The 24,393-nt window shown below is 41.5% G+C and overlaps 2 protein-coding genes across 2 annotated transcripts; both read right to left on the bottom strand.

Annotated features, from left to right (window-relative positions):
• Positions 1 to 1,498: 1,498 nt before the first annotated feature.
• On the bottom strand, positions 1,499 to 4,336 carry LOC108927842 (C-type lectin domain family 4 member E-like). Its single transcript, XM_029254292.1, has 5 exons — positions 4,277 to 4,336; positions 3,883 to 4,056; positions 3,470 to 3,618; positions 2,211 to 2,317; positions 1,499 to 1,541 (listed from the first exon to the last, which is right to left on the bottom strand). Exons 2-5 carry the CDS (start codon positions 4,031 to 4,033, stop codon positions 1,499 to 1,501), a joined length of 450 nt encoding a protein of 149 aa, XP_029110125.1. The 5' UTR covers positions 4,034 to 4,056; positions 4,277 to 4,336.
• Positions 4,337 to 6,900: 2,564 nt separating this feature from the next.
• Positions 6,901 to 19,888, bottom strand: LOC108927843 (C-type lectin domain family 4 member E-like). Its single transcript, XM_029254276.1, has 5 exons — positions 19,810 to 19,888; positions 9,188 to 9,322; positions 8,734 to 8,876; positions 7,893 to 7,993; positions 6,901 to 7,374 (listed from the first exon to the last, which is right to left on the bottom strand). Exons 1-5 carry the CDS (start codon positions 19,886 to 19,888, stop codon positions 7,224 to 7,226), a joined length of 609 nt encoding a protein of 202 aa, XP_029110109.1. The 3' UTR covers positions 6,901 to 7,223.
• Positions 19,889 to 24,393: the final 4,505 nt, after the last annotated feature.

Raw genomic sequence — 24,393 nt, 5'->3', positions numbered from 1 at the left:
CTAGTTTAAGCTTTAATGTTCTTTCAGGCTAATAAGAAATAAATATATTTAATTTTTTAAGAGATTATAGCTTCTTCCAGGACATTCACTGATATTTTAAGTACAACATATTTCCAGTCCTCATTAGGGTGTGACACAGCATATTGTTGGTACATTAATAAAAGGCAGAGAAATAAAAAAAGACATCTGACAAGCAAGAAAAAGAAAACTCCCAGGGCAAGGAAAGCGGAGAAATATATGCGTGCAAGGGTCCGGATCACAGTGACCGCTCACCCTTCTGTGACAACACACTGAACACATAGACCACAGTAGAATCAGTACTTTGTGTACAGACTTTGAAAAAGTGCTTTAAAGCGATGAATCACATGCAACTTCAGTTCTTCTTTCTTTGAAATACCGTGCTGTCTTTCCTGTCTAAGGGTGTTCTCGCAATAAACTGACACTTGTACACTTCCTGTTACAACATTTGGTGAAAGAGAAGAAATAAAATAGTTTTGTTACGTACCCAGCAAGCAGTGACCACGTAAATTGTCTGGGGCTTCCAGTAGCTTTTACCTTCATTGCCATTTCAGACTTCTTTTTCACAGATCACCATCAACATTTCGGGTTTAGACACAGTCCTCATCATTTTTACGTGCATCGGGTTGATAGCTCCTCAATACCGAGTTTTCGTAACCTTGCATACAGTTTAATAGTTTAATCTCTATACTTGTTGTAAAAATAAATGAGATTGTGAGTAAAAATAAAACAAAAAAAATAATACAATTGAGTGAGTAATATAATAGTGTAAGTACAAATAATTAAAAGTAAATAATCAAGTCAGTTATAACTGTGAACAAATGAAGTACATTTCAATATTCAGTTCTGCCACAAAATTCTCTGTCTGTCAACATTCATTGAGCAAACACTTTTCTAGAAAACCACATATAATTTAGTCTCAAAACATGCTGTAAGTCCCACTGAATCCCATTGAAAATGCCAGCGTTCAGTAGGGGGAATGAAGAATACTTTGAAAAATGCCTTCCTGGATAGTAAAGTTTGAATATAAACCTTTAGTAGCAACTAGTCCATTTAGCTGAACCCAAGTCCAAAGAGTCCAGGAGCTGAAAGGCAGCACTGCTACCTCCTTTGCCACCATCCTGACCCAAACCACGTAGAGCTTAAATCTATTTAAAGCCAATTATTTCTGCATATTGTCAAAGATGAGTCTAGCTTCTCAGTTCCTTTCTTCAGCATTCAGAAAAGCCACTCAAAACCCAGGAATTCAGCAACAAACTTCAAGTTTAAGATCTGAGGATTTGACATCTACTAACTGTACAACTTATCATATACATTTGGCCCAATAATATGAATAACCATTTTCCCAGCATCCAGTAAACACCCACTTTCTAAAACCATTGAATACTGAAATTATTAGCAACAAACAAACTGAAAAACTGGACAAGAAACACTTGACAGTAACACTGGCAGCCAAATGTTGAGACTGGTACCACAGGTCTTAGGAAATAGGGGGCTTCCTGTAAAGATACCAGTCAAATACACTGTGGAGGAGGGGAGAGGTTGTTAAGTCTCAGTTGTGGGCAGAACATCACTGTGAGTTTCTGAATACACACCGATAACATTCAGGGTCATGCAGTTGAGTTTTATATGGAGTATTTAAACAATATGTGTGTAAAATGTAAATGTAAATGAAATGCAGTACTGTTATTGTGTGTGTTCAGAATACAAAACATTTCATAACACAGCTCACTCTTTTCCTTCTTTAACTCCCCTCAAATCACTAATATGTATTAGATCTGTGTCCTGAGATGATAGTTTCAGTGAATCCTGTAATCTGAGAATATAAACTTTGGCTAAAGACTAGCCTTCTTTCTCACAGATCCAAGACAGTTTTTCGTCACATTGAAAGTCATTCCATGTCTTCTGACTATTACTCTTTGCTGTCTCAGCACAGCTCTCATTTTCATTATAGTTATCAGGCTGATTTTCTTTCCAGTACCTGTGGACAAAAAGACATGTTCCAGAATTTTAAATGTATAAAAACGATTTAGCAGCATTATAGCTCTGCACCTCAATATATGGGGTAATGAGTATCCAGTACTGTTGGCAACAGTGAGGAGCCCTGAGCTGTGATGTGGTCTCACACAAGAAGTACTGAATAAGATTTTAACATCTCTGTCTCCTTGTAATGATAAATAATCGCTTCTTACCCTTGTCCCTCTTGCAGCGTTGTCCCATCCACCCATTTCCAGGTTCCTTCTCTCTCTCTATCACTCAAACCAATCCAGAAAGGCCCAGTAAACTGAGAAATAAAGTCCTGAGGGTTTATAAAGAATTAACAGATAACTAAAAATTAGGAAATTTAATTATGACATCCTGTTTACTGAAACTGCCAAAAAGATTTATACTTGTTTTATTGTTCACTTCACCCCACAATGGACCCATCCAGCATGTATCCTGAACAAACAGGTAAGAACAGTGAGAGAGTGTGTATTTTTATTTCCCAGATGAACCCCAAGATCACAATCAGAATTCAGTGACAATGATTAGACTACAATATGTTCTCCTGTTTATTGGTATAATTACTGGTATTTCTGTCTTCTAACTTTAATCTTTTTCTGTTTTTTAATTAAGTGACACTTTAACCCCAAGGAAGCATACAATAAGTTACCTATTTAACATAGCTGAGCAATTTAGACTTTGCACTTTAATCAGAATCAGAATCATAATGGGTTTTATTGACCAAGTGCACTGACGCGCACAAGGAATTTGCTTTGGTGCTTGATGCTTGCAGTATTTCTGGCAACAGACAAGACAGACAAGAACAGACAGCTGACACAGAATTACAGAAGTTAGAAATATATATACAAGCATGAGAATATAAATTACAAAGTGATGGGATGGTATAACAGGTACAGCAAAGGTACAACAGCAGGTGACTGGAGTCAAACCTGGGTCCTTTTTATCAAAAGGTGGAAGCTGCAACCACTTGACCACCTGCTTCTATGTTTCATCTACACACATTTTTATTTTTTAATAACTTTTTAACTAACCTTTTTAATATGCCATTTGTCACAGCAAAACAGTAGTTGTAAGCAAACCCCAACAGTAACACAGGGGTTTGAGCTACTGCCTTTAGAACCAAAGCTTATAGGTTTGATCCCTAGCTCTTGCTGTGGAATCATTGAGTGTTAACTTTCCCTAAATTGCTCCAGTAAAATTTCTCAGATGGGTGAATAAATTTAACCCTAACGCTGTAAGTTGCTTTAGAGAAAAGTATCAGATGAATCTAACACACCTGCAGTATGTAAAAACAGTACTGTATTTACTCACTACTTTTAATGGTACTTTCCGTTTACAGTGACTTGACTTCTTGTATCCCGATTGGTATTTAATGTAACCAAGATAATGTTTTAAAAACAGATGTTTCATAACTCTACGCTCTCATCTTTCTCCATGTGCCTCTCACCTGTTCCTCTTCATTGTTGATGATCACCAGATCTGCTCCCCTCTCTTTACAATCCTTCTGGCTTTCACTCCAACTCTTCCTCTCAGTGGAGATGTAGTACAGCTTTGAGCTGAAGCATGTCCACCCCTGAGGACAGGCTTTCAGACGTTCTGCAGATGAAAGGTGAAAAAACGGAATATAACTGAGAGCCAAATTTCTCAAAAGAGAAATTTCTCTTCAGTGCTTAAAACCAGATAGAAATAGTTAATGTAATAAATGCGCTTTTTACCACTTTTTTAACACTTTTTACCACTGTTGCCATAAATACATTACTTACCTCTTGAAACGTGAAACAGATATGAAACCAGATAGTTAATACAATGAATGTGCTTTTTACCACTTTTTAACACTTTTGCCAGAAATACATTACTCACTTAATTGTTCATTTGTGGCTCTGCAGTTATTATAATTCTCCTGTAACTGCTCTTTCGCCATTACCAGTGAACTGTAATTGGTCTGTAGCTGGTCTCTCTCTGTTTCCAGGAGACTGTAACTCATCTGCAGCTGGTCTCTCTCAACTTTCATTGCCTTATGTGCAACTCCTATATCTGCAGGGGTAGGAAAGCAGAATTCTAATTTTCTTAAACACACATTTACCCCAAGACTAATAAGAAACTAGTAGTCAGATGAATGTCATAGGATACATGTAGTTAACAAATTAGCCTCATATTGTAAATTGCTTTGGAAAAAAATGACATCTAAATGGATAAATGTAAATGTAAACTAGTTTAATATGGAACAACACTGACTCTTCTGTAACAAACTCACAGTAAACAATGAGCACTATGAGGGCTGTCAGCAGGAGAGCACACAACAGCGCCAGACACACTGTTGCCCGTCTGTAGCGCCGTTTCTCTGAAATGAACCAACAGCATCACTGGGGTCCACTGGTTTTGTTAATAACAGTTTTACTTTATTGTTGATCTCCTGAGTTATTCCATTTATAATTATTGGTATCTAGCTTTCTATTGTTATTACATTTTACTTTAGTCACTCTGCTGATGCTTGTAAAGAAAGCGACCAACAACAATTTTTGTCCACTTAATTCCCTCTTTTTACTTTTCTATTCAGCTTTATATTTTTGGGCTCAGACACACACACAAACATTGGCTGAAGCCACTTTAACTGTTCATGTTAAATATCTTGCTTGAGGATACAACAAGGGTCCCTTTTGAAACTCATTCTGTGAAAGTTTTCTGTTAAGTAGGCATGGTTTTACAAAAAAATACATGTGTTGTGTACACAGCACTCTGGAATCATTGCAGTTAATCGTACATGTACATGTTTTGAGTTCCGTTGTTCATTAAAAAAAAAAAATCTTGACGTTAACTGTGTTGGTTTCATCACTCGTTGTGTCATCCTGGGTGACTCAATACTGTTCATAGGAGGGCCAGCTTCATGGCACTCTCCAAAAGAACTCTTTTTTTTTTTTTAAATCCTCAAACTGCGATGTATGTCATGTTTCCTATGAATACTTCTTGGCTTTCCATTACTCAGATATTAGAATGTACTGTGGAAAAATTATCGTAGTAGAGTTGAGTCTATGTTTCTGTTACATTTTGTTTAGGTTTACTGCAAGAATTCTATATTTAATCACTATCCTATTGTGCAACTAAACCACACTATTTCTAATTATTAAAAACCTAATATGTTATGAGTAATCACAATATAATCTATTACAAAATTCTCTGAAGTAGTTCTTTACAGTAGACATAAAAATAACTGAATTTAATGAAATACAAATTTAGCGGCATAAATTCCAAAAGATAACATTAAGAAGTTCATCATATCAGAAAACACTTTTAAGCTATGTCATTATTAATTATGGTAAAATTACAAAGGACACCTGAGTATAATAACTCTTCTCATGTTCTTACCTGAAGGTTCATTTTCACATTTTCCTCTTGCTGTGAGATCATCTTTACCATACATATAAGTTTTACAGACACCTCTGTTCGCATAAACGTTTTCATCGACATCAATGCTTCTGTCAGTGCAGGTATTATTACCCATGTGTAGCAGTGCAGTGCTATGTGATATATGTCAGCACAAGTGTCTTTCCTGTCCTTTACAGAGCTTTGCAGGGCTCAGGTCTTTCAGAAACCACTGTGTGTAAACCTAGAAGCAGCACTACAAAGGAAAGTGTGTGGTTTCTATTTTTTTCTGCCCTTATCTATTATCTCAAGATTTAATAGGAACAGAAGTAAAGAAGTTTTGCGTTTTAAATTACCCCAGTAACAAAAACATGCACATAAAAAGTATAATCAACATACACAGGTATGTGAAGAAGTAAATAAACTCTTTGAAAGTTTAAAGATAACACATAGGTGTCTTATCCTCATTTAAATGCAATCAGTGGGTTAAGGTTTGTCAAATAACACTAGAAACTTCTACTTTGCAGCTATTTCTTAAAAAAATAAAAATCACTAAAAATTCAATTGAAATACCATGGATTTTTGTCCTCCATACCAGATTTGCAAATTAGCAATGTTATTGTGAATAAATGCATTTTACATATATTTGCATACATTATTTTACATTTGATCATTTAGCTGACACTTTTCTCCAAAGGGATTTGCAATTATTTACCCATTTATGGAGCTAAGTAATTCTTTTTTTTTTTTTTACTGTAGCAATTCAGGGTAAGTATGTTGGCAAAGGGTGTTACACCTACAGGTGGGATTCAAACCTGGGCACTTTGGGTCCATGTTTGTTTTTACCATGATGAAGATGATGCATGAAATATAATGAGCACCAAGCAAAAGTACTTCCAGCAGCCTGTGGCTTCAGTGGCAGTGGGTTCGAGTAGCCTGTGGCAGCTTGTTCTAATTATTTTTCTGAAAACCTCAGTGATGTACAGCTCAAACAGGAAGACCCAACCACATTCACTGTCAAACTGCTACTGGGCAACACTGGAATAGAGGCTATGATGCAGCTAAGCAAAGACCACAGCAAGTTTCCATGATTAATGAACAGTGTAATGGCACAGTTGGACTTATGATAATTTTATTTAAAAAAAAAAAAAGTTTTTTGACAAACCAGTCTGTTTGACCATGACGGTGACATGTGGCAGCAGTGGCCAGTTGCAGTTACACTGCACCAGCGAAAGATAACCTGGTATTGCCTCTTGACAGTTATACCTATAATTAAGGTAATTCACTCAGATTGTTACAATAAGTGATAACTGGTGGACTGAATTCTATTTCATACTGATTAGACGTATGCAGAATAAAAAAAACGTGTACCAGTACATTGTGAATAATTTGTTTTCCTTTCATATCCCCTTAAAATTGCATGCTAAAATACACACAAAAAATCAAAGTAGTTCAGTAAGTAAATTTAATTTTCAAATAAAGCATTTTGTATCTGATACAATGAACACTAACCGCCTGCTTCATTATTTACACCTGGTTATTTATACATACGACACACTCCCATGGTAAGTGAAACACATGGTCTTCACTCAGGGCTGAAGGTTGGTGGCAGTGCAGCAGAGGTTGTGGTTCTGAATGATCTGTGAAGGACATGACAGCGACTAGAGAAATACAGAGTTATCACTGACTGCTGAATGTAACTTTTAACTGTACACAAAGTACAGCAACTATGGCATTAAAAAGCATCAGTCTTCAGCCTACAGTCATCTAGGACCTCAAGGACCAGGCCATTTCTTTCTTCATTTCACTAGTTCACCCACCCATGTGTGATGTGGAGTGCTTCAATTTAGTTCAGGCCCCCTCTCACACACCCAGTATCGCTGGAGTTCGCATTGTATATCGTTCCAGGCCATCTGTGGGTTGGATTCTGCCGTACTCTCTGCACAATCCTCTTTTCCAAGGTAATCATTGGGCTCATTTTGTTTCCAGAACCTAAAGCAATGAGACGTAGAAGCATTCATGAGAGGGAAAGCAGTCGAGTCTTTCCTGAGGAACAACAGTCTTTTTTTACAGAAGCAATTTGGTTGTGTGTTAGTTACGGTCAGTTCAGTATTTCTCATACAAGCCTTTAAAATACATAATTCAGGACTTAAGAATGTTTCTGACTCACACAGCAGAGCACTATAGGTTTTATGACTACATAGCAGCTCTCCCTTCCCACCACTTTCTTAATTGGAAAATGACAACCAGCGTCTGTCAGCTGAAGCCTCACCAACTGAGACTTGAGGGAGCTGGTCTGTGTGCGTCTTTGTGACAGAACCTGTTTTGTTTAGATTTCAAGGGGCCAACTCTCCCTTCCCCTTTGGTTTGGTTTGCATTTAAAGCCTCCTTTTTTGCACTGGAAAACCTGCTATCCCGTGCCTTGGCCCCACCCATTTATTTGACACACCCATCACAAAACAAAAGTTCCGTCTTTATATTGTAATGCTCTTGGCTAAAAGCTCTGTTACCTTGTGGTCAGTCTTGTGCCATCCACCCATTTCCAAGACCTTTCCTTGTCTCTGTCTGTCAGTCCAATCCAGATTCTCTTGTTGAACGTGTTGATGAATTCCTGTATGGGCATTTTAAATACATTTTGCATGATTGTGTGTACTTTTACAAGATAATATGACATGTCTAATTTAAATAACACAAAAACATGGAATACACACACACACACACACACATACAGTCTGAACCGCTTGACCCATACGGGGTCACGGGGAGCCGGAGCCTACCCGGTAACACAGGGTGTAAGGCCAGAGGGGGAGGGGACACACCCAGGACGGGACACCAGTCCGTCGTCAGGCAAACATGGAATACCTACGTCATATTATATCCTTGTAAATTATGTAAAACAAAAATGAATTCTGCAAAAATGTATATTACACCTGATTCATGAACATCACAAACAGCATTCAATACGTCTAATTTCCCTGTATTCTCTGTACATACATATAGATAGTTTGTTTTTTATTTCTCTATTTTTTAATTATTTATTTATTTTTTATTTGTTTATTCTTCTTATGACATACTCTTAATATTGCACTTTCTGGAGCTGCACTCAAGATTTTTCACTCTTCTCTACATGTTATGTTGATGATGATGTGACAATAAAGCTTGTATTGTATTGTATTGTATTGTAATTTGCATGACATGAAAACACGGAATACATACTTCAAATAACAATGAGTAGACTCTGCTAAAAGGTAAAGGGCATAATGTGTTTACGACATCTTTCCACCTTAACTGAGGAATGAGAAAAGAATAAAGTGGTCAAATCTCTCATAATCTTATTTCATTGTTTCTCACCTGTTCCTCTCTGCTGTTGATGATCGCCAGATCAGCTCCTCTCTGTTTACAGTCCTGCTGGCTTTCAGTCCAATTCTTCTGCCAACAGGAGATGTAATAACTCCTTGATCTGAAATCTACCCACCCCTGGGGGCAGATTTGCTCTGTAATATAAAGACATAGACTTGTGTTAAAGATGCACATGATTTACTCCTTGGATTCTGGGAGCTGATGTCAGGTGGAGCCATGGGATGCGATGGGGATTTATTGATGGGCTCTGTCTCCTCATACAATATCTAGACAATGAAGACCAGCTACTGAGAGTCAAGGGGAACATTTAAGGCAGCTGGTGAAGAACTCAGAAGAGGGGGATGCTGGGAGGGAGCAGGGTTAGGGTTGCTGGCTTCTTGATGACTTATTCCTAATCTTTGTTTTTGCTTCTGAGTTAGTCTAAAATATTAAATATTTTCCTTACTTGCAATGCAGTTATGGTAATTGGTCTGTAAGTGGTGTCTATCTGCAGCCAGTGCACTGTAATTGCTCTTCAACTGGTCTCTTTCACCTTTGAGACCATTGAGCTGGACCTCAGTGTCCTCAGCACTTGTTTTGTCTGAAAGGGGTATGGAAGTAATGGTGTAATTAATGGAAATATACACTGAAACACAGAGTAAGATTGATGAGTTTCTGGAAGAGTCCTACAAAAGTAGGCTGAATATACTGTACATGTACAATGCAATTCACCCAACTGTACGATATCGGTAGAACTAAGCTGGAGGATTTTCATGTCCAGAGGAACTGAAATAAATGTCTAGCAATATGAAATATAAATTAGTTCTGTGACTAGTAAGCATGTATTATTGAGCTGTATGTAACCGAAGACAGACAGCATACATACAATGACTTAACTCACCATACTTCTAAGTTGTAACAAACTCACAGTAAACACTGAGCACTGTGACCTAACTCACCCACTGAAATAAACATCACGTAGTAATGTGAAAGAATGAAACTCACAGCAAACACTCAGCACTATGAGGGTTGTAAGTAGGAGAACACACAACAACCCTAGACACACTGAAGCTCTTCTGTAGAGTCGTTTCCCGGGAGACTCTGTAGCGGGACACAGACATCTCAGTTAGGAAACTTATATTTAATTAACAAAACTCAGACTCAACTGGTGCTGGATTCAGACCTACAATGCTGAAGCTGTAAGGCTAAATCCTCAGAGAAAAAAAGGCATACTTGCCATTTTACAAAGAAATGGATTCTTTGACAATTCTTCGGGAACAATTCTTTGTAAACGGTTCTTCAAAAACAGACTGGGTCAGTTATTTTTTCTGAAAAAAATTGTCAGACTACATCTTCACTGTCTCCTCTTCTTTTGAAAACCTCTTAAGAACAGGAAGAAGTCTGAGTAAGGGACTCATCCCTACTAGATTTCTCAGTGAAAGTTATCTTGCTTTATTTGCAACTTAAATATTCCAGTTCTCAGAAATGAAAGATTATATCAGCATGTCAGAAGTAAACACCCTTTAAAAGAATTTTGCAATACATACTGATCCTTTTACATTATATAAGGTACAGGAAAGTTTTTAGTATCTATTAGTACTTTACATTAGTGAAGTTGTGCAGTAATTCACCACAGTTTTTCTCACTGCAGCTTTATTCTTGTCCAAGTTATGATCTCAGAGGTCTGGACCCTATAAAGGAGTCACAGGGCAGTTAATGTGTGTGTGTGTGTGTGTGTGAAAATTATTGTAACCACAGTTACATGTTAAATTCCATTATTAAAACTGATTCTTGAAGACATCCATAAAAATACAAGCTAGTATTGTATCTAAAAAACATTTGCCATGATTGCATGATACTCTCCATCTGCATTACCTAAATTTCACGTATTTATGAAGTTCCTATCTCGACCTGCGCTGCTTTGAAAGAGTCTGTCCAGAACCTCATTTGTACTTCCTCTTATCTCATTATAGTAACCTTCTACAGTGTGACGTTGTTGCCTTTTCAAAGTTCATTTTAATGTAAAGAGTAAGGAACCATAAAAGAAAATACTGAGAACTGTAATATTTTGAATTTGAATAATTTTAATAATTATTATTGTCATGTGCAGCAGCTGCAGCAGCAATCATAGGTCCAGTCCTGAGCTACCTGGAAGAAATCCGTGCAACTGTTCTTAAGCTATTGGGATAAAGTATAATGCAGCTACTCGTGTGGCAAACATTGGTTCATATGGTGGAAATATACAAACTAACTGTATTTAAGAATCACACATCTGCAATACGTCTCGCTTTCTGCTAATGTAATGAATTCATTGTATTTTCTATGAGATGTACGTCACTTTGGAGAAAAGCATCTGCTAAATGATTACTGGAGGCTTGCCCTGCCCAGGATTCAAATCTCAATCTCCTATGCAAAAGTCAGCAACACTACCTCTGTGCCCTCCAGCTGCAGCATGTAGTTGGAATAAATGTGGAAGGTTAAGTCCGGAGTGGTCCAAATGGTAAAAAGCACACTTGGGGCTGTGACCTCCAAACTAGGACAGTGACTCCAGCAAATTTCTCACACATATTTTCTGAGCTGCTTGTCCCATACAGGGTCGCGGGGAACTGGAGCCTAACCTGGCAACTCAGGGCGTATGGCTGGAGGGGGAGGGGACACACCCAGGACAGGACAGGATGCCAGTCCGTCGCAAGGCATCCCAAGCAGGACTCGAGCCCCAGGCCCACTGGAGAGCAGGACCCGGTCCAACCCACTGAGCCACCGCACCCCCCACCTCCAGCAAATTCCAGGAATAAAACAATATCTGAAGACTCTGTCCAGAAGAGCGTAGTCCTAGGAACAACTAAGATACCGAGCAGAACCCTCAAACTTCAAGTTCTCTGGTAGAGGACCTAAGCTTGATGAAGACACACACACCATTGGGAGTGAGAGGGAGATTTTTGTATATATTTTTATCTATTTTTATTTTATATATATAAAAAAATTTCCCCACTCTCCCCCCCCTTTTTTGCGAGCGGTCTTACTCCTTCAAGCTCGGGTCCTCTACCAGAGGCCTGGGAGCTTGAGGGTTCTGCGCAGTATCTTAGCTGTTCCTAGGACCGCGCTCTTCTGGACAGAGATCTCGGATGTTGTTCCCAGGATCTGCTGGAGCCACTCTCCCAGCTTAGGGGTCACAGCCCCAAGTGTTCCGATTACCACGGGGACCACTGTTGCCTTCACCTTCCACATCTTTTCTAGCTCCTCTCTCAGTCGTTGGTATTTCTCAAACTTCTCATGTTCTTTCTTTCTGATGTTGTCATCGCTTGGGATGGTGACATCTATCACTACGGCTTTCTTCCTCTGTTTGTCCACCACTACTATGTCCGGTTGGTTAGCCATTACCAGTTTGTCAGTCTGGATCTGGAAGTCCCACAGGATCTTAGCTTGGTCATTCTCAACCACCCTTAGGGGTGTATCCCACTTTGATCCTGGGACTTCCAGCCCATACTCAGCACAGATGTTCCTGTACACTATGCCAGCCACTTGGTTATGGCGTTCCATGTATGCCTTGCCTGCTAGCATCTTACACCCTGCTGTTATGTGCTGGATTGTCTCAGGGGCATCTTTGCACAGCCTGCACCTGGGGTCCTGCCTGGTGTGGTAGACCTCGGCCTCTATTGATCTTGTACTTAGAGCTTGTTCCTGTGCTGCTATGATTAGTGCCTCTGTGCTGTCTTTCAGTCCAGCTTTGTCCAGCCACTGGTATGATTTTTTGATATCAGCAACTTCTTCAATCTGCCGGTGGTACATACCGTGTAGGGGTTTGTCCTTCCATGATGGTTCCTGTTCTTCCTCGTCCTCCTTCTCGGGTTTCTGCTGCCTGAGATATTCACTAAGTATCTCATCAGTCGGGGCAATTTTTTCTGATGTAGTCAAGGATCTTTGTTGTTTCATCCTGGATAGTGGCTCTGACGCTCACTAGTCCTCTGCCTCCTTCTTTCCGCTTAGTGTATAGCCTCAGGGTGCTGGATTTGGGGTGAAACCCTCCATGCATTGTCAGGAGCTTCCTTGTCTTGATGTCAGTGGCTTCTATCTCCTCTTTTGGCCAGCTTATTATGCCAGCGGGGTATCTGATGACCGGCAGGGCGTAGGTGTTGATAGCCCGGACCTTGTTCTTCCCATTCAGCTGACTTCTCAGGACTTGCCTTACTCTCTGCAGGTATTTGGCGGTTGCTGCTTTCCTTGCGGCCTCTTCATGATTCCCATGCACCTGTGGGATTCCAAGGTACTTGTAGCTGTCCTCAACATCTGCTATGTTGCCTTCTGGTAGCACAATCCCCTCAGTTCTGACTACCTTCCCTCTCTTTGTTACCATCAGGCTACACTTATCTAATCCGAATGACATTCCGATGTCATTGCTGTAGATCCTGGTGGTGTGGATCAGGGAATCAATGTCTTGTTCACTCTTGGCATACAGCTTGATGTCATCCATGTAGAGGAGGTGACTGATGTTTACTCCCTTCTGTAGTCGGTATCTGTAGCCAGTCTTGGTGATGATCTCACTGAGGGGGTTCAGGCATATGCAGAACAGCAGTGGGGACAATGCATGTCCTTGGTAGATGCTGCACTTGATGGTGACTTGCGCAATTTGCTTGGAGTTGGCCTCTAGGGTTGTTTTCCACTGCCCCATTGAGTTCCTGATGAAGGCTCTTAGTGTCCTGTTGATCTTGTATAGTTCTAAGCATTCCAGGATCCATGAGTGAGGCATCGAGTCATAGGCTTTCTTGTAGTCAATCCAGGCGGTGCACAGGTTGGTCTGTCTGGTCTTGCAGTCTCGAGTGACTGTTCTGTCTACCAGTAGCTGGTGTTTTGCTCCTCTGGTGTTTCTACCAATTCCTTTCTGGGCCCCGCTCATGTATTGAGCCATATGCCTGTTCATCTTAGCCGCTATGATACCGGAGAGCAGCTTCCATGTTGTCCAGAGTGCCACGCCCACACCTTCGGACCAACACGGAACACCTGTGACCCAACGCAGACCGCAGCATAAAAGGCTGCGTCGGACAACCAGCTGATGCGGAACCTTGATCTGCCTCCTCGTTAGCGACCTTCTTCAGCCATTTCCTGTTCCTGAACACCTTCCCCGAACCCGTCCCTTGTTCCCCCGATCTACTGCCTCCTTCGGATTATCGACCTCTTGCCTGCACACTGACCTCGCCTTTTGGATCCTCCCTGTTACGACGTTCGCACCTCGAAGACCCTTTGCCCGTCCTCTGACCTCCTCTCTTGGATTTCCCTGAAGACACCACGATTACCGCTCTGCACTTGGGTCCGCCGCTTCCCTCTGACGCGACCATGACAGGTTGTCGGGCGATAGTTGGATGGGACTGCTCCTTTCTGGGGGTCCTTCAGGATCAGGACTGTCCGGTCTTCTGTTAACCATTCAGGGTGGGTCCCATCCGTTAGCAGCTGGTTCATTTGTGTTGCCAGGCGCTCATGGAGTGCAGTTAGCTTCTTTAGCCAGAAGGTGTGGATCATGTCAGGGCCTGGTGCTGTCCACTTCTTCATACTTGAGACTCTTTCTTGGATGTCTGACACTGTGATGGTTACTGGATCCTGTTCAGGGAGGTTGCTGTGGTCTGCTCTTAGATTCACTAGCCACTGGGCTTTGTTGTTATGCCATGCCTCCTTCTCCCATATGTTTTTCCAGTATTGCTCAGTCTCCAACCTTGGTGGGTCCGCTCTCATGTTATTACCCTGCCACTGAGAGTACACTTTGGATGATTCTGTGGAGAACATCTGGTTTCTTCTTCTGCCCTCTGTCTCTCTTGTGTACCTCTTCAGGTGGTTAGCCAAGGCTGTGAGTCTTTGCTTGGCAGTTTTTAAGGCTTCAGGTATAGACAGCTTGCTGTACTTCTTAGGCATGGTCTTCATCACCCCTTTCTGCAGTTCCGATAGCTGGCTAACTTCCCTTCGTGCTGACTTGATCTTGGCCTCTAGCCTTCTTTTCCATGGAGGATACTGCTTCTTATGCTTGGTATTCATCTTGTATCCAAGCATCTCAACGATCACTGTTGCTGTGTTGTACATCAGCTGGTTGGTCTCAGTGATGATCACCGTAGGGATTGTTCATAGTGCTGCATTCATATCTTCTAGTAGACTTTCAGTAGGTACTTCACTTGGTCTTGGTAATCGGCCACAGGGGCTCCAGGCGTCCTTCTTAGCCATGATCTTATCTCTTAGGTGAGCTGCTCTTGCATTCAGCTTACAAGGGCTCATTGTTCTTTGAGCTTGTGTAACACACGTGCAACACGTGGTGTAATGTTTTGTTCTAAGGCCAGTAGGTTAGTCCGTGGAGGTGTAAATAAAGGACCACTCGATTTGGCAATTATTAAAATTAACTATTAAACTTTACCAAAAACTATATTTTTCTCATTTCTCATGTACATTATTTTCAGTAAAACATTACCTTAAATAACATAAAACTGAACTCTGATAACTTAAAGCAACAAGGGAAAAAAAATAATAATTTGCTTACACACAATACACAGCATACAAATTGTAGGAACTAAGGGCTAGACTAAGGGTGCACCCCAATATTATAACTATTAGGCATACCCAAGCTAACACTTGTTTAACAATTAAAATTTAACACACCAGTAAAACAATCAGTATTTACAGTTCAAATATTAATTTCTCAGTGCTTCCAGTTTCAACACAGCAGTTCAGTCACCGAAGTTTAAATTAGTTCCAACAGGGGGAATCGTGTCCATCAAGTAGTGATAGTATTCGTTATAACACAAAACTTGCCAAACTCCTCACTTGAAGATTGGAAATCGAGTCCTTTTCAGTCTTCCGAATCCAAGGCTCAGTTCTTTGGGTGGCTCGCCATCTACGCCTTCACGTAAAAAATCGTTGTTGCTCCAAAAAATTAAAACTGACTGAATCCGTGTGCAACGGAAACAGCAGTGGAGTGATTTTCTCAATTTCTTAAATTTTATCCCACTCAGTCAAAAAGTTTCGCGTGTGCACTCTATTCACGACGTTCAGTTACAAGACTGAATCAGTGGCGCTCTTCACAGAACTGCCACGTGGGAAGGCGGGACTTCCAGTTGTGCTCTCATCCTACTGGATGATTGACCCAGTCAATCAATTCTAAGAAATTAGGAAAAAATAAAAATAATTCTTCCCTATCATAAAATTATTTCCCTTAATTTATGTTAAATCTGCTAATCATGTAATATATTGTGCAATATATTTACAGGGTTACACTTGGTACCCAATCTCAGAGTGTGGGGATGATGATATCTCCCCCCTGACCTGTCCTGGCTCCCCCTTGCCATAACATTTGTGTTGTACCTCATCAATCTCTTGTTGTGATAGCAGTTGTTTCTTGCGGATGTTGTAACACTGAGCTACTAGTTGTTTAGGCCTTAGTTTTGAAGTATCCATAGGTCCCACATCCTCTTCATGTAGTCCCTTTCACTGGGGTTGCTTGTGTAGTAGCATTCCAACAGTTCCCTATTCTCATCTCTTGTCCATGCACGCCTTGTTCTAGTTCCAGTAGCCCACTTATCATCAGTATGTCCTGGTTCCCCAACATCTGGCATAGACCTTGTTAATCCAGGCAACATCTGAGCCAGCATAAGAGTTTCACTCTCATATCCAAGGTAGGCAGAGCCAAGCATAAGGAGGTCTTGCCTAAGAACCCCCTACTGGAGGTTGGCCATGATTCAAACCCCAGTTTCCCATGTGAAAGGCAGTAAGCTTACCACTACACTATCCAACAACTCATAGCCAAGATAAGCAGAGCCAAGTGTAAGGAGGCTTTTTTTTTTTTTTTTGCCCCTACTGGAGGTAGGCCATGACCAGGATTCAAACCCCAGTTTCCCATGCGAAAGGGAGCAATCTTAACACTGCATTATCCAGCCACTTTTTCATTTATATATAAAATATATATATATATATATATATATAAAAAAAACTGTAACACTCAAAATTAACACCCACTACTGCAACCAGACTCACTCACTGAAAGAGATCAGTCGTAATGTGAAATTTTCAAACTCACAGTAAATGTTCAACACTATGAGGGCTATCATCAGTAGAAGACACACCAGCACCAGACACACTGTATTCTGTCTGTAGGGTTGTTTCTCTGTAGAGTTTGATTCTGTTCGAAGATGACATGAGAGAACATCAGGATAAGTTTTTCTTTGTGAATGACAAAGCAAAGTAATATTATAATAGTTATTCATCCACTGCATTTTCTTCGTGTTGCCAAAGGACCGTTTCACAGCTGAGGCTGGAATCAGACCTACAGCAACAAACCTGTATGCATGAAATGGACATTGCCATCATGTGAGGATGAGATGAAGATCTGAGGCCGTTTTAATTCCTTTTGAAACTGAAAATATCACCATATTCTATTTTAAAATGCTGTGTATAATAGAGGAACCAGCCTAAAATTAACATGTATGAAGATGTTAATGAAGTAGTCTGAAATGTTTCTATGTTTAAATGTACATTTTTTCATTCAGTAGATGCTTTTCTGCAAGATATAATTCTAGGAATCATTCATGTTTAACTTGTTACACATGTTCACATCACAACAGAAATTATCAGACATCAAGAATGTTTTTGTTTCATATTTAATGAGTAGTAGCATAATTTTTTTTTTGACTGGGAATAGCATGGTGGCAGCAATGAAGGGCAAAGCAAGACACAGTCCCCAACCTTTACTTGTAGAAGACAAAGAATTTATTCATGTTACTAACCACTGATATCATGGTTCCTTCAACAAGGATTCCTTAGATTGCAGGTTGCTGATTGGAGTTGCTGATCCTCATACCAGCTGCTTCACACTCAGCTGCAAACCGTTCCAATGCATGCTGGAGGCATCCGTGTGACGGTGCCAAAAGGACATCATCCGCGAAAAGCAGAGACATCACCTTCTGACCCCCATACAGAATGCTCTCCTGACCTCAGCTGCACCTTGATATCCTATCCATGAAAACCACAAACAGGAGTGGAGACAAAGCAGAACCTTGACGGAGTCCAACACACACATTGAACGGGCTTGACTTAATGTTGAGTATGCAGACACAGCCCTCGCTCAGAGTGTACAGAGACCGAATGGCCCACAGTAGTGGTCCCAGCACTCCACACTCCTGAAACACCTCCCACAGAATTTCTCGAGGAACCCAGTCTTAGGCTTTCTCCAAGTCCACAAAACACATGTAGACTGGATTAACGAACTCCTATGCCCCTTCAGTTATCTGTGAGACGGTAAAATGCTGGTCCACTGTTCCATGGCCAGGATGGAATCCACATTGTTCCTCTTCAATCCGAGGTTCAACTATTGGTTAGAGCCTCCTTTCCTGCACCCTGGCACAGACTTTCCCAGGGAGACTGAGAAGTGTGATACCCCGATAGTTGGCACACACTCTCCGGTCCCCTTTCTTAAAGATAGAGACCACCAACCAGTTTGCCAGCCCTACAACATCCATGGCTTTAAGCAGTTCCAGGCGAATCTCATCCACTCCCGGTGCTTTGCCACATGGAGCTTTCCAACTACCTCAGTGACTTCCACCAAGGAAATGGACTTTGACACCCCAGAAGTCTCTGGCCCTGACATTTGTAAGGGAGGCATATCTCTTGGGTTTAGGAATTCCTCAAAGTGCTCCTTCCACCTCTCAATGATGTCCTCATTTGAGGTCAAAGTTTCTCCATTTCTGCTGAGCACAGCTTGGACGAAGCTCCTCCGACCCTTCCAGAGCCGAGCTCCTCCGACCATTCCAGATGGTTATCCAGAACCAATTTGAGACCGACCGAAAGTCATTTTCCACGGCTTCCCTAAAGTCCTCCCATGCTCTGGATTTTGCTTTTGCAACTGCAGCTGCTGCCGGCTTTCTTGCCTGCCGGTACCTGTCTGCTGAGTCAGGAGTCCCCAGAGCCAACCAGGCCTTGCAGGGCTCCTTCTTCAACTTGACAGCTTCTCTCACTACTGGTGTCAACCAGCCGGTTCTTCGGTTGCCACCGTGACTGGCACCAACGAGCTTTTCGCCACAGCTGCGCCTGGCTGCTTCCACAAAGGAGATTTTCAACACGGGCCATTCAGACTCCATGTCCCCTACCTCCTCCAGGACATGGGAGCAGTTCTCAAGCAGGTGGGAGTTAAAATCATTCCGAACAGGGTCCTGTGACAGTTGTTCCCAGCACATCCTCACTATCCGCTTGGGTCGACTGGGTCTGTTTGTCAGTCTTCCCCGCCATCTGATCCAGCTCACCACCAGATGGTGATCGGTTAACAGCTCTGCACCTCTCTTCGCCCGAGTGTCCAGAACATAAGGCGTCAAGCCAGATGAAATGACTAAAAAGTCGTTCTGGTACCAAGTATACTTATGAGCATCCTTGCATTTGAATATGATGTTTTTTATGGACAAATCATGGCTATCACAAAAGTCCAATAGCATTTCACCATTTGGGTTTAGATCAGGCAAGTCATTCTTCCCAATCACCCCACTCCAGATTTCCCAGTTATTGCCAACATGAGCATTGAAGTCTCCCAGCAAGACTATGGCGTCTGTAGGTGGGACCCTGTCCAGAACCCCACCCACTTTCTCCAAAAGGTTGAATTCTCTGAGCTGCTGTTTCCAACGTTAAGTCGCATTGAGGCGACCCTCTTATCCACTGGGACAAACTCCAACTGTATGGCAGCCAGGCGGAGGCTTGTGAGTACCCGCACACCTCTCACCCTGTCAAACTCCAGAGTAGAAGAGAGACCACCCACTATCAAGGAGTCTGGTACTAGAGCCAACACTGTGAGTGAAGGTGAGCCTAACTATATCTAGTTGGTATCTCTCAAACTTCGGCACCAGTTCCGGCTCCTTCTCTCCCAGGAAGGTTACATTCCATGTGCTAAGAGCCAGTTTCTGCTGCAAGGGGCCGTGATGCCACGTGCCACCCCACCCCCTCCTGCTGCCTGAAAGGCATTGCACCTAACCCCCATGTTGGACCTTGCAGGTAGTGGGCCTACATGGCCCCCCCATGTTGCCTTTTCGGGCTGAGCCCGGCTGGGTTACGTGGGGTGCCCAGCCACCAGGCGCTCACCTAGGAACTTTACCCTCAGGTCTGGCTCCAAGGGTAGGTCCCGGTGACCAGGGTAAACAATGTCTAGACTATTTTTCATGGGGGTTTTTGGATCTTGTTAGTCTGGATCTTCACTCCAGACCTGTTCGCCTTGGGAGACCCAACCAGGAGCACATTGCTTCCAGCGATATAACGCTAGAGATCCCGAGATCACGCAACCCATTCTGCCACGACAAGGCCCCAATCCAGGAAGGGCTCATCCATTTCTATATTGTGAATACTGTTCTCCTGAATTACTGAAATCATGACTCTAAAACTACTGGAATCACAAGTGAGCCTGTATCAAGTCCTTTGCTTTCTGCACTATTTGCAAGACAACATGCGTGTTTTTATTGGTACTGCTTGTGGGGCTTCAGTAGCCTTATGCACAGTTTCATGTTTCCGCCAGTATTCACATTTACATATGAGAGAGGTAATGACCACAACACTAATGGTGAACACTGTGTTCAGTATAAGATTCATGCAGCTGCATCCCTGCAAATGGCGCAAACAAAACATCCCACGTTTTGTTAATGCTGCTGTTTTGTAAGTGCAAATTGGGTTCACTAGCTTCTGCTAATTTCTGCCATTAATTGTAATGCTGTATACCTTTCTTTCTGAGATATTAATAGCACATGTGATATTCAAATTAAGACTCTCCAGAGTTTGCATGTTTATCTGCATTCCTGTGACTTTCCTTCTAGTGCTCATGTTTCCTTCCTCAGTCCACATGTATGTTTCAGGTTTCAAATTGCCTGTTGTGTGTGCATGTGTGTGTGACTGCAATAGACTATATTATCCAGGGGGTGCTCTGCCTCATGTCCTGTACAAATAGCATTTAGTGATCAATATCCAGCACGGAACATTAATCTTTAAATGCTGTTTGTAGCATACAGGAGGTGATAAATACAATGGTGTGCAATAATGGAATACAAAACACACACACAATACCCGTATACAAGACATACAAGGACACACATCCTCAAAATTATGCATTCCACTACCCTGGTGTCATTTGATTGGAACCCTGAACCCCTACACTGCACACCACTTCACCATTATAACTTTTGAGAATTAGTGTGTTTTAAAAGAAACAATAATAATAATTGATTGATGCAAATAAACAAGTGTGTTTGTAAATGTTCTCAGCTGTGGTTTGAGTTCCTGAGATGCTCCATGGCATTTGGTCCCCTGTTTTGTCTGAGTTTTCCTTTAAGTAGTGTGTATTCATATAAAAATTACCATAAACTACTGTACTATAAATACTCTTCACCAGAAATTATTGAAATCACTAAAACCATTGGAATCACCAGTCATTATCTGGTGCTGTTCTCTATGTGCACGTTTTGCATCAGCCCGTACTGTCCTTATATTTATACTTATGCTGCTCGTGGTCTATGTGTCACGTTGTGCACAGCATCATTGCTTCATTAGTATTCATCATTTAAAGGAGGAACCTCCCACAACACTACCCAAGACCTATGCTTTTTAAACCATGACCATGATTCTTTGGATAACGACTTTAGACCATGCTCACGGTAACTGCCATCACCTCGTCTGTGTTCTCCACCCCATGTCAGGATGCCCAAGTCCCATCCTGTATCTTCCCTCCCCCTGTGTCCTAAGGAATAGTTTCAGCTCCCTGGTGCACATCTGCTCTGTTTGACTGTAAGCACTCTGGACTTGACTTCTAAAAACAATGGGAAAGCATGACACTTTGCTGAAGGATGAAGCAAGACGTAGACCAGTGTCATGTCTTTAGTTGCAGAAGACAAAGAAGTTATTCGGGTTGCCAACCATTGATCACACATGTACTTCAGTAATGAAGCATTGGATAGCAGGTCTCATTCAGATGGCTACTGTGCCTCTCTTTAGGCATAAAGAGTCTTATTTTGTTGCAGAGCACATTTCTGGGGCCAGGGGTATTGATAATGATAACTCAGATATTCTGAATTGTAAGATTAAGGCTTTGTTTTCCATTAGTTTCATGATTAGAATTAACTTGGATTGTCATAGTATCCATCCATTTCTAGTTACTCAGTTTAAGAAGGATCTCAAAAGCTCATTTTTAATGTAACAGCTCCTTTAATTTGCATCACACCTGTGACAAACTATATTGTCCAACGCAGTAACTTGCATCTATAACAACACACATCCATTCTGACAGTACTGGCAACAGGGCAAATACACTCTGTCTGTCATAATCACCTTTGTGTTTCCCATTAGACCGTAACAGTAGCATGAGACAAACTGACTATGCTTTGGCAACTGAGTGGCTGCATGTTAAAATTTTGTAAATGACTGTGCGGTTCAAATCGGGAGGAGCTGTACGTCACTTTGCAGAAAAGCATCTGCATCTCTGGTCTAAATCGTAACTAATTTTTTTTTTACCTTTTCATTTTAATTTCTGCTTTAATTAGCTGTAATATAAAATGTGCAAATGTACAAGAAGATAATCATCATAAGTTATTGAATAAAAGCTGACATCAGTTTGTTATTCAGCAATTGATTGTCACTGTATGTTCTCACCTCTGGGCTGAGTTCCTGAGCTCCTCTTTGGTGTTTGCCCAACTGTTCTGTTTGAATTTCCATTTAAGATGCCTGTACTGCCATAAATATTCTCATCCATGTCTATATTGTAAATACTGTTCTCCTGCATTACTGAAACCATAACTCTAAAACCCCTGCGATCACTAGTGAGTCTTTATCGAGTTCTGTCTATAGTCCTTGCAACAGTCCTTGCCCAGTTCATACTGATATTTGTGGTGCCAAACTTTTCCACATTGCTTTGGTTTCCTGCAAATCTCGTTTTTGTGAAAGAGGATATGGCGCAATACTAATGGTGAAACCCTGAATTCGAAAGAGCTTTGTGCAAACAGCACAAAAAATGTCACACCTTTTATTAGTGAGGCTGTCTTCTGCCATAAGCCGGCAGGATACAGCAGTCATACATTGGGAACAATAGTTTGTGCTGATATCTGCCATTTAAATTCATTTCTTGTTGCGATATAAATGATTTCTAATGGAATTTATGTTAGCACAGTGTGAAAATAATCATTGAAATCCACAGTGAGATGTCCTGTGACCCTGCTGAAGGGTCCAAAGAGACACTGACAGGGACTGAATACCAAAGTTCAGAAATCTGAGTCTCTGCCAGCTACTCAGTCTTGTTCCCCTCTCTCCAAAAAACTCTTTCATCTTCAAGTGTGTGAATATAAGCCAACTGAATAGAGAGACCATGTGTCCATCTCCTCTTGTGAGAAGGAAACTGTTGCTGTTACTCTGTTCATTCTGTCGTTTTTTCGTTGTGATTCTTAAAATGTTATTTATTGTAAATATTTAAAATCTTGAACACATACTGTACATCTTCCTTCTTTATTGTAAAGTGCTTTGAGCTGTCAGGTGGTGACATGAAGTTATACTAGAACGGTGCTCTAGCTCAAAAGGTAATTTTTTTTTTTTTTTGTTAAACTTTGCTCGGGATTTCGCAACTGAGAAGAGGCTGAGAGCTGTTTTTTAGCCGATTGCTCCGTTTAACATCAGCTGATTAATCTGAGCCGGGTCCTGCTGGTTGATGTGCGGGCATGGTCGCGATAAGCTTCAGTTCCTGTCGTGGCTGCCGGAAGGAATTGAGCAAAGGACTCCTGTCTGCACTGGTCATCGGTGGTAAGCAGACAAAGCCAGAGGGAAAAGCAAACAGGGAAATCCAGGGTCGGGTGCAGGCTGAAAGCATAGCAAACCTCACCAGGGGATATCAGCAGGATTGCGGTCGAGGGAAACGTGAAGCACAGGTTAAAAGCCAGGAAAACAGGAAAGATCATCAAAAGCTCCTCGGGAAATGCTGCGGTTGCTCGTCAGAGGTCCGTGCTGACCGGAGTCCGGCATGCCTTCTTACACCGTGCCCCCATGATCAGCTCCAGGTGCCGTCGATGAGCCGCCGTGTGAGGGGGTGACAGTTCCAACATCCTCTGCTGCTGCAAACCCAACCCCACAGCTTGTTCTCTAAGACCTTCCTTTTCCAGCTTTCAGTTTCCAGTCCTTTATATTTCCCTTCTTAACTGAGATAGCAGATGCACCCGTTTCTTATTTCCTGTCTTGTCAACCAGACCTTTTTACTCAGTCTGTCACTCAGTCTCTATATAGAAGATTATCATTCTGTATATATCATTATCATCTCATATCAATATCATCACCAAAAACTGCAATTGATATCTTTCAAATAATTTGTGTTTCTCTGTGGTCTCAATAATGAGGCACAAAGAAGCTTAAAAATGGTTTATTAGAGATCTGTAGATCTTAATAAATGTAGACATCTGCCCACAGTCTCTCCACTGTTATATACCACCACTATCTGTTATATTCTTCAACTCATAACACAAACCATCTAATGGTCTAAACAGAGATGTTTGGTTTCTCAGAATTTCCACAGAAGACAAAGACAAGGGAGGACATACAAGGAAAATACACACACAGTCTGAAACCACTTGTCCAAAGCAAGGTTGCAGAAAACCGGAGCCTAACCTGGCAACACAGGGCACAAGGCTGGAGGGCGAGGGGACACATCCA

This window comes from Scleropages formosus, chromosome 1 (genome assembly GCF_900964775.1).
Source record: "Scleropages formosus chromosome 1, fSclFor1.1, whole genome shotgun sequence".
NCBI lineage: Eukaryota > Metazoa > Chordata > Actinopteri > Osteoglossiformes > Osteoglossidae > Scleropages > Scleropages formosus.
This window is presented reverse-complemented; position numbering and strand designations above follow the sequence as displayed.

What these genes read in the sequence shown, in the direction of transcription:
- LOC108927842 (XM_029254292.1), bottom strand. Translation starts at nt 4,033, where the DNA reads ATGAAAGTTGAGAGAGACCAGCTGCAGATGAGTTACAGTCTCCTGGAA. An exon ending in AGCCACAAATGAACAATTAA is followed by an intron (nt 3,619 to 3,882) that starts GTGAGTAATGTA and finishes TTTCATCTGCAG; the next exon opens with AACGTCTGAAAGCCTGTCCT. An exon ending in ACGCTGCAAGAGGGACAAGG is followed by an intron (nt 1,542 to 2,210) that starts GTAAGAAGCGAT and finishes CCTCCTCCACAG; the next exon opens with TGTATTTGACTGGTATCTTT.
- LOC108927843 (XM_029254276.1), bottom strand. Translation starts at nt 19,888, where the DNA reads ATGAAAAATAGTCTAGACATTGTTTACCCTGGTCACCGGGACCTACCC. An exon ending in CCTGAGGGTAAAGTTCCTAG is followed by an intron (nt 9,323 to 19,809) that starts GTGAGCGCCTGG and finishes TACCCCTTTCAG; the next exon opens with ACAAAACAAGTGCTGAGGAC. An exon ending in GGCACAAGACTGACCACAAG is followed by an intron (nt 7,375 to 7,892) that starts GTAACAGAGCTT and finishes TCATTGCTTTAG; the next exon opens with GTTCTGGAAACAAAATGAGC.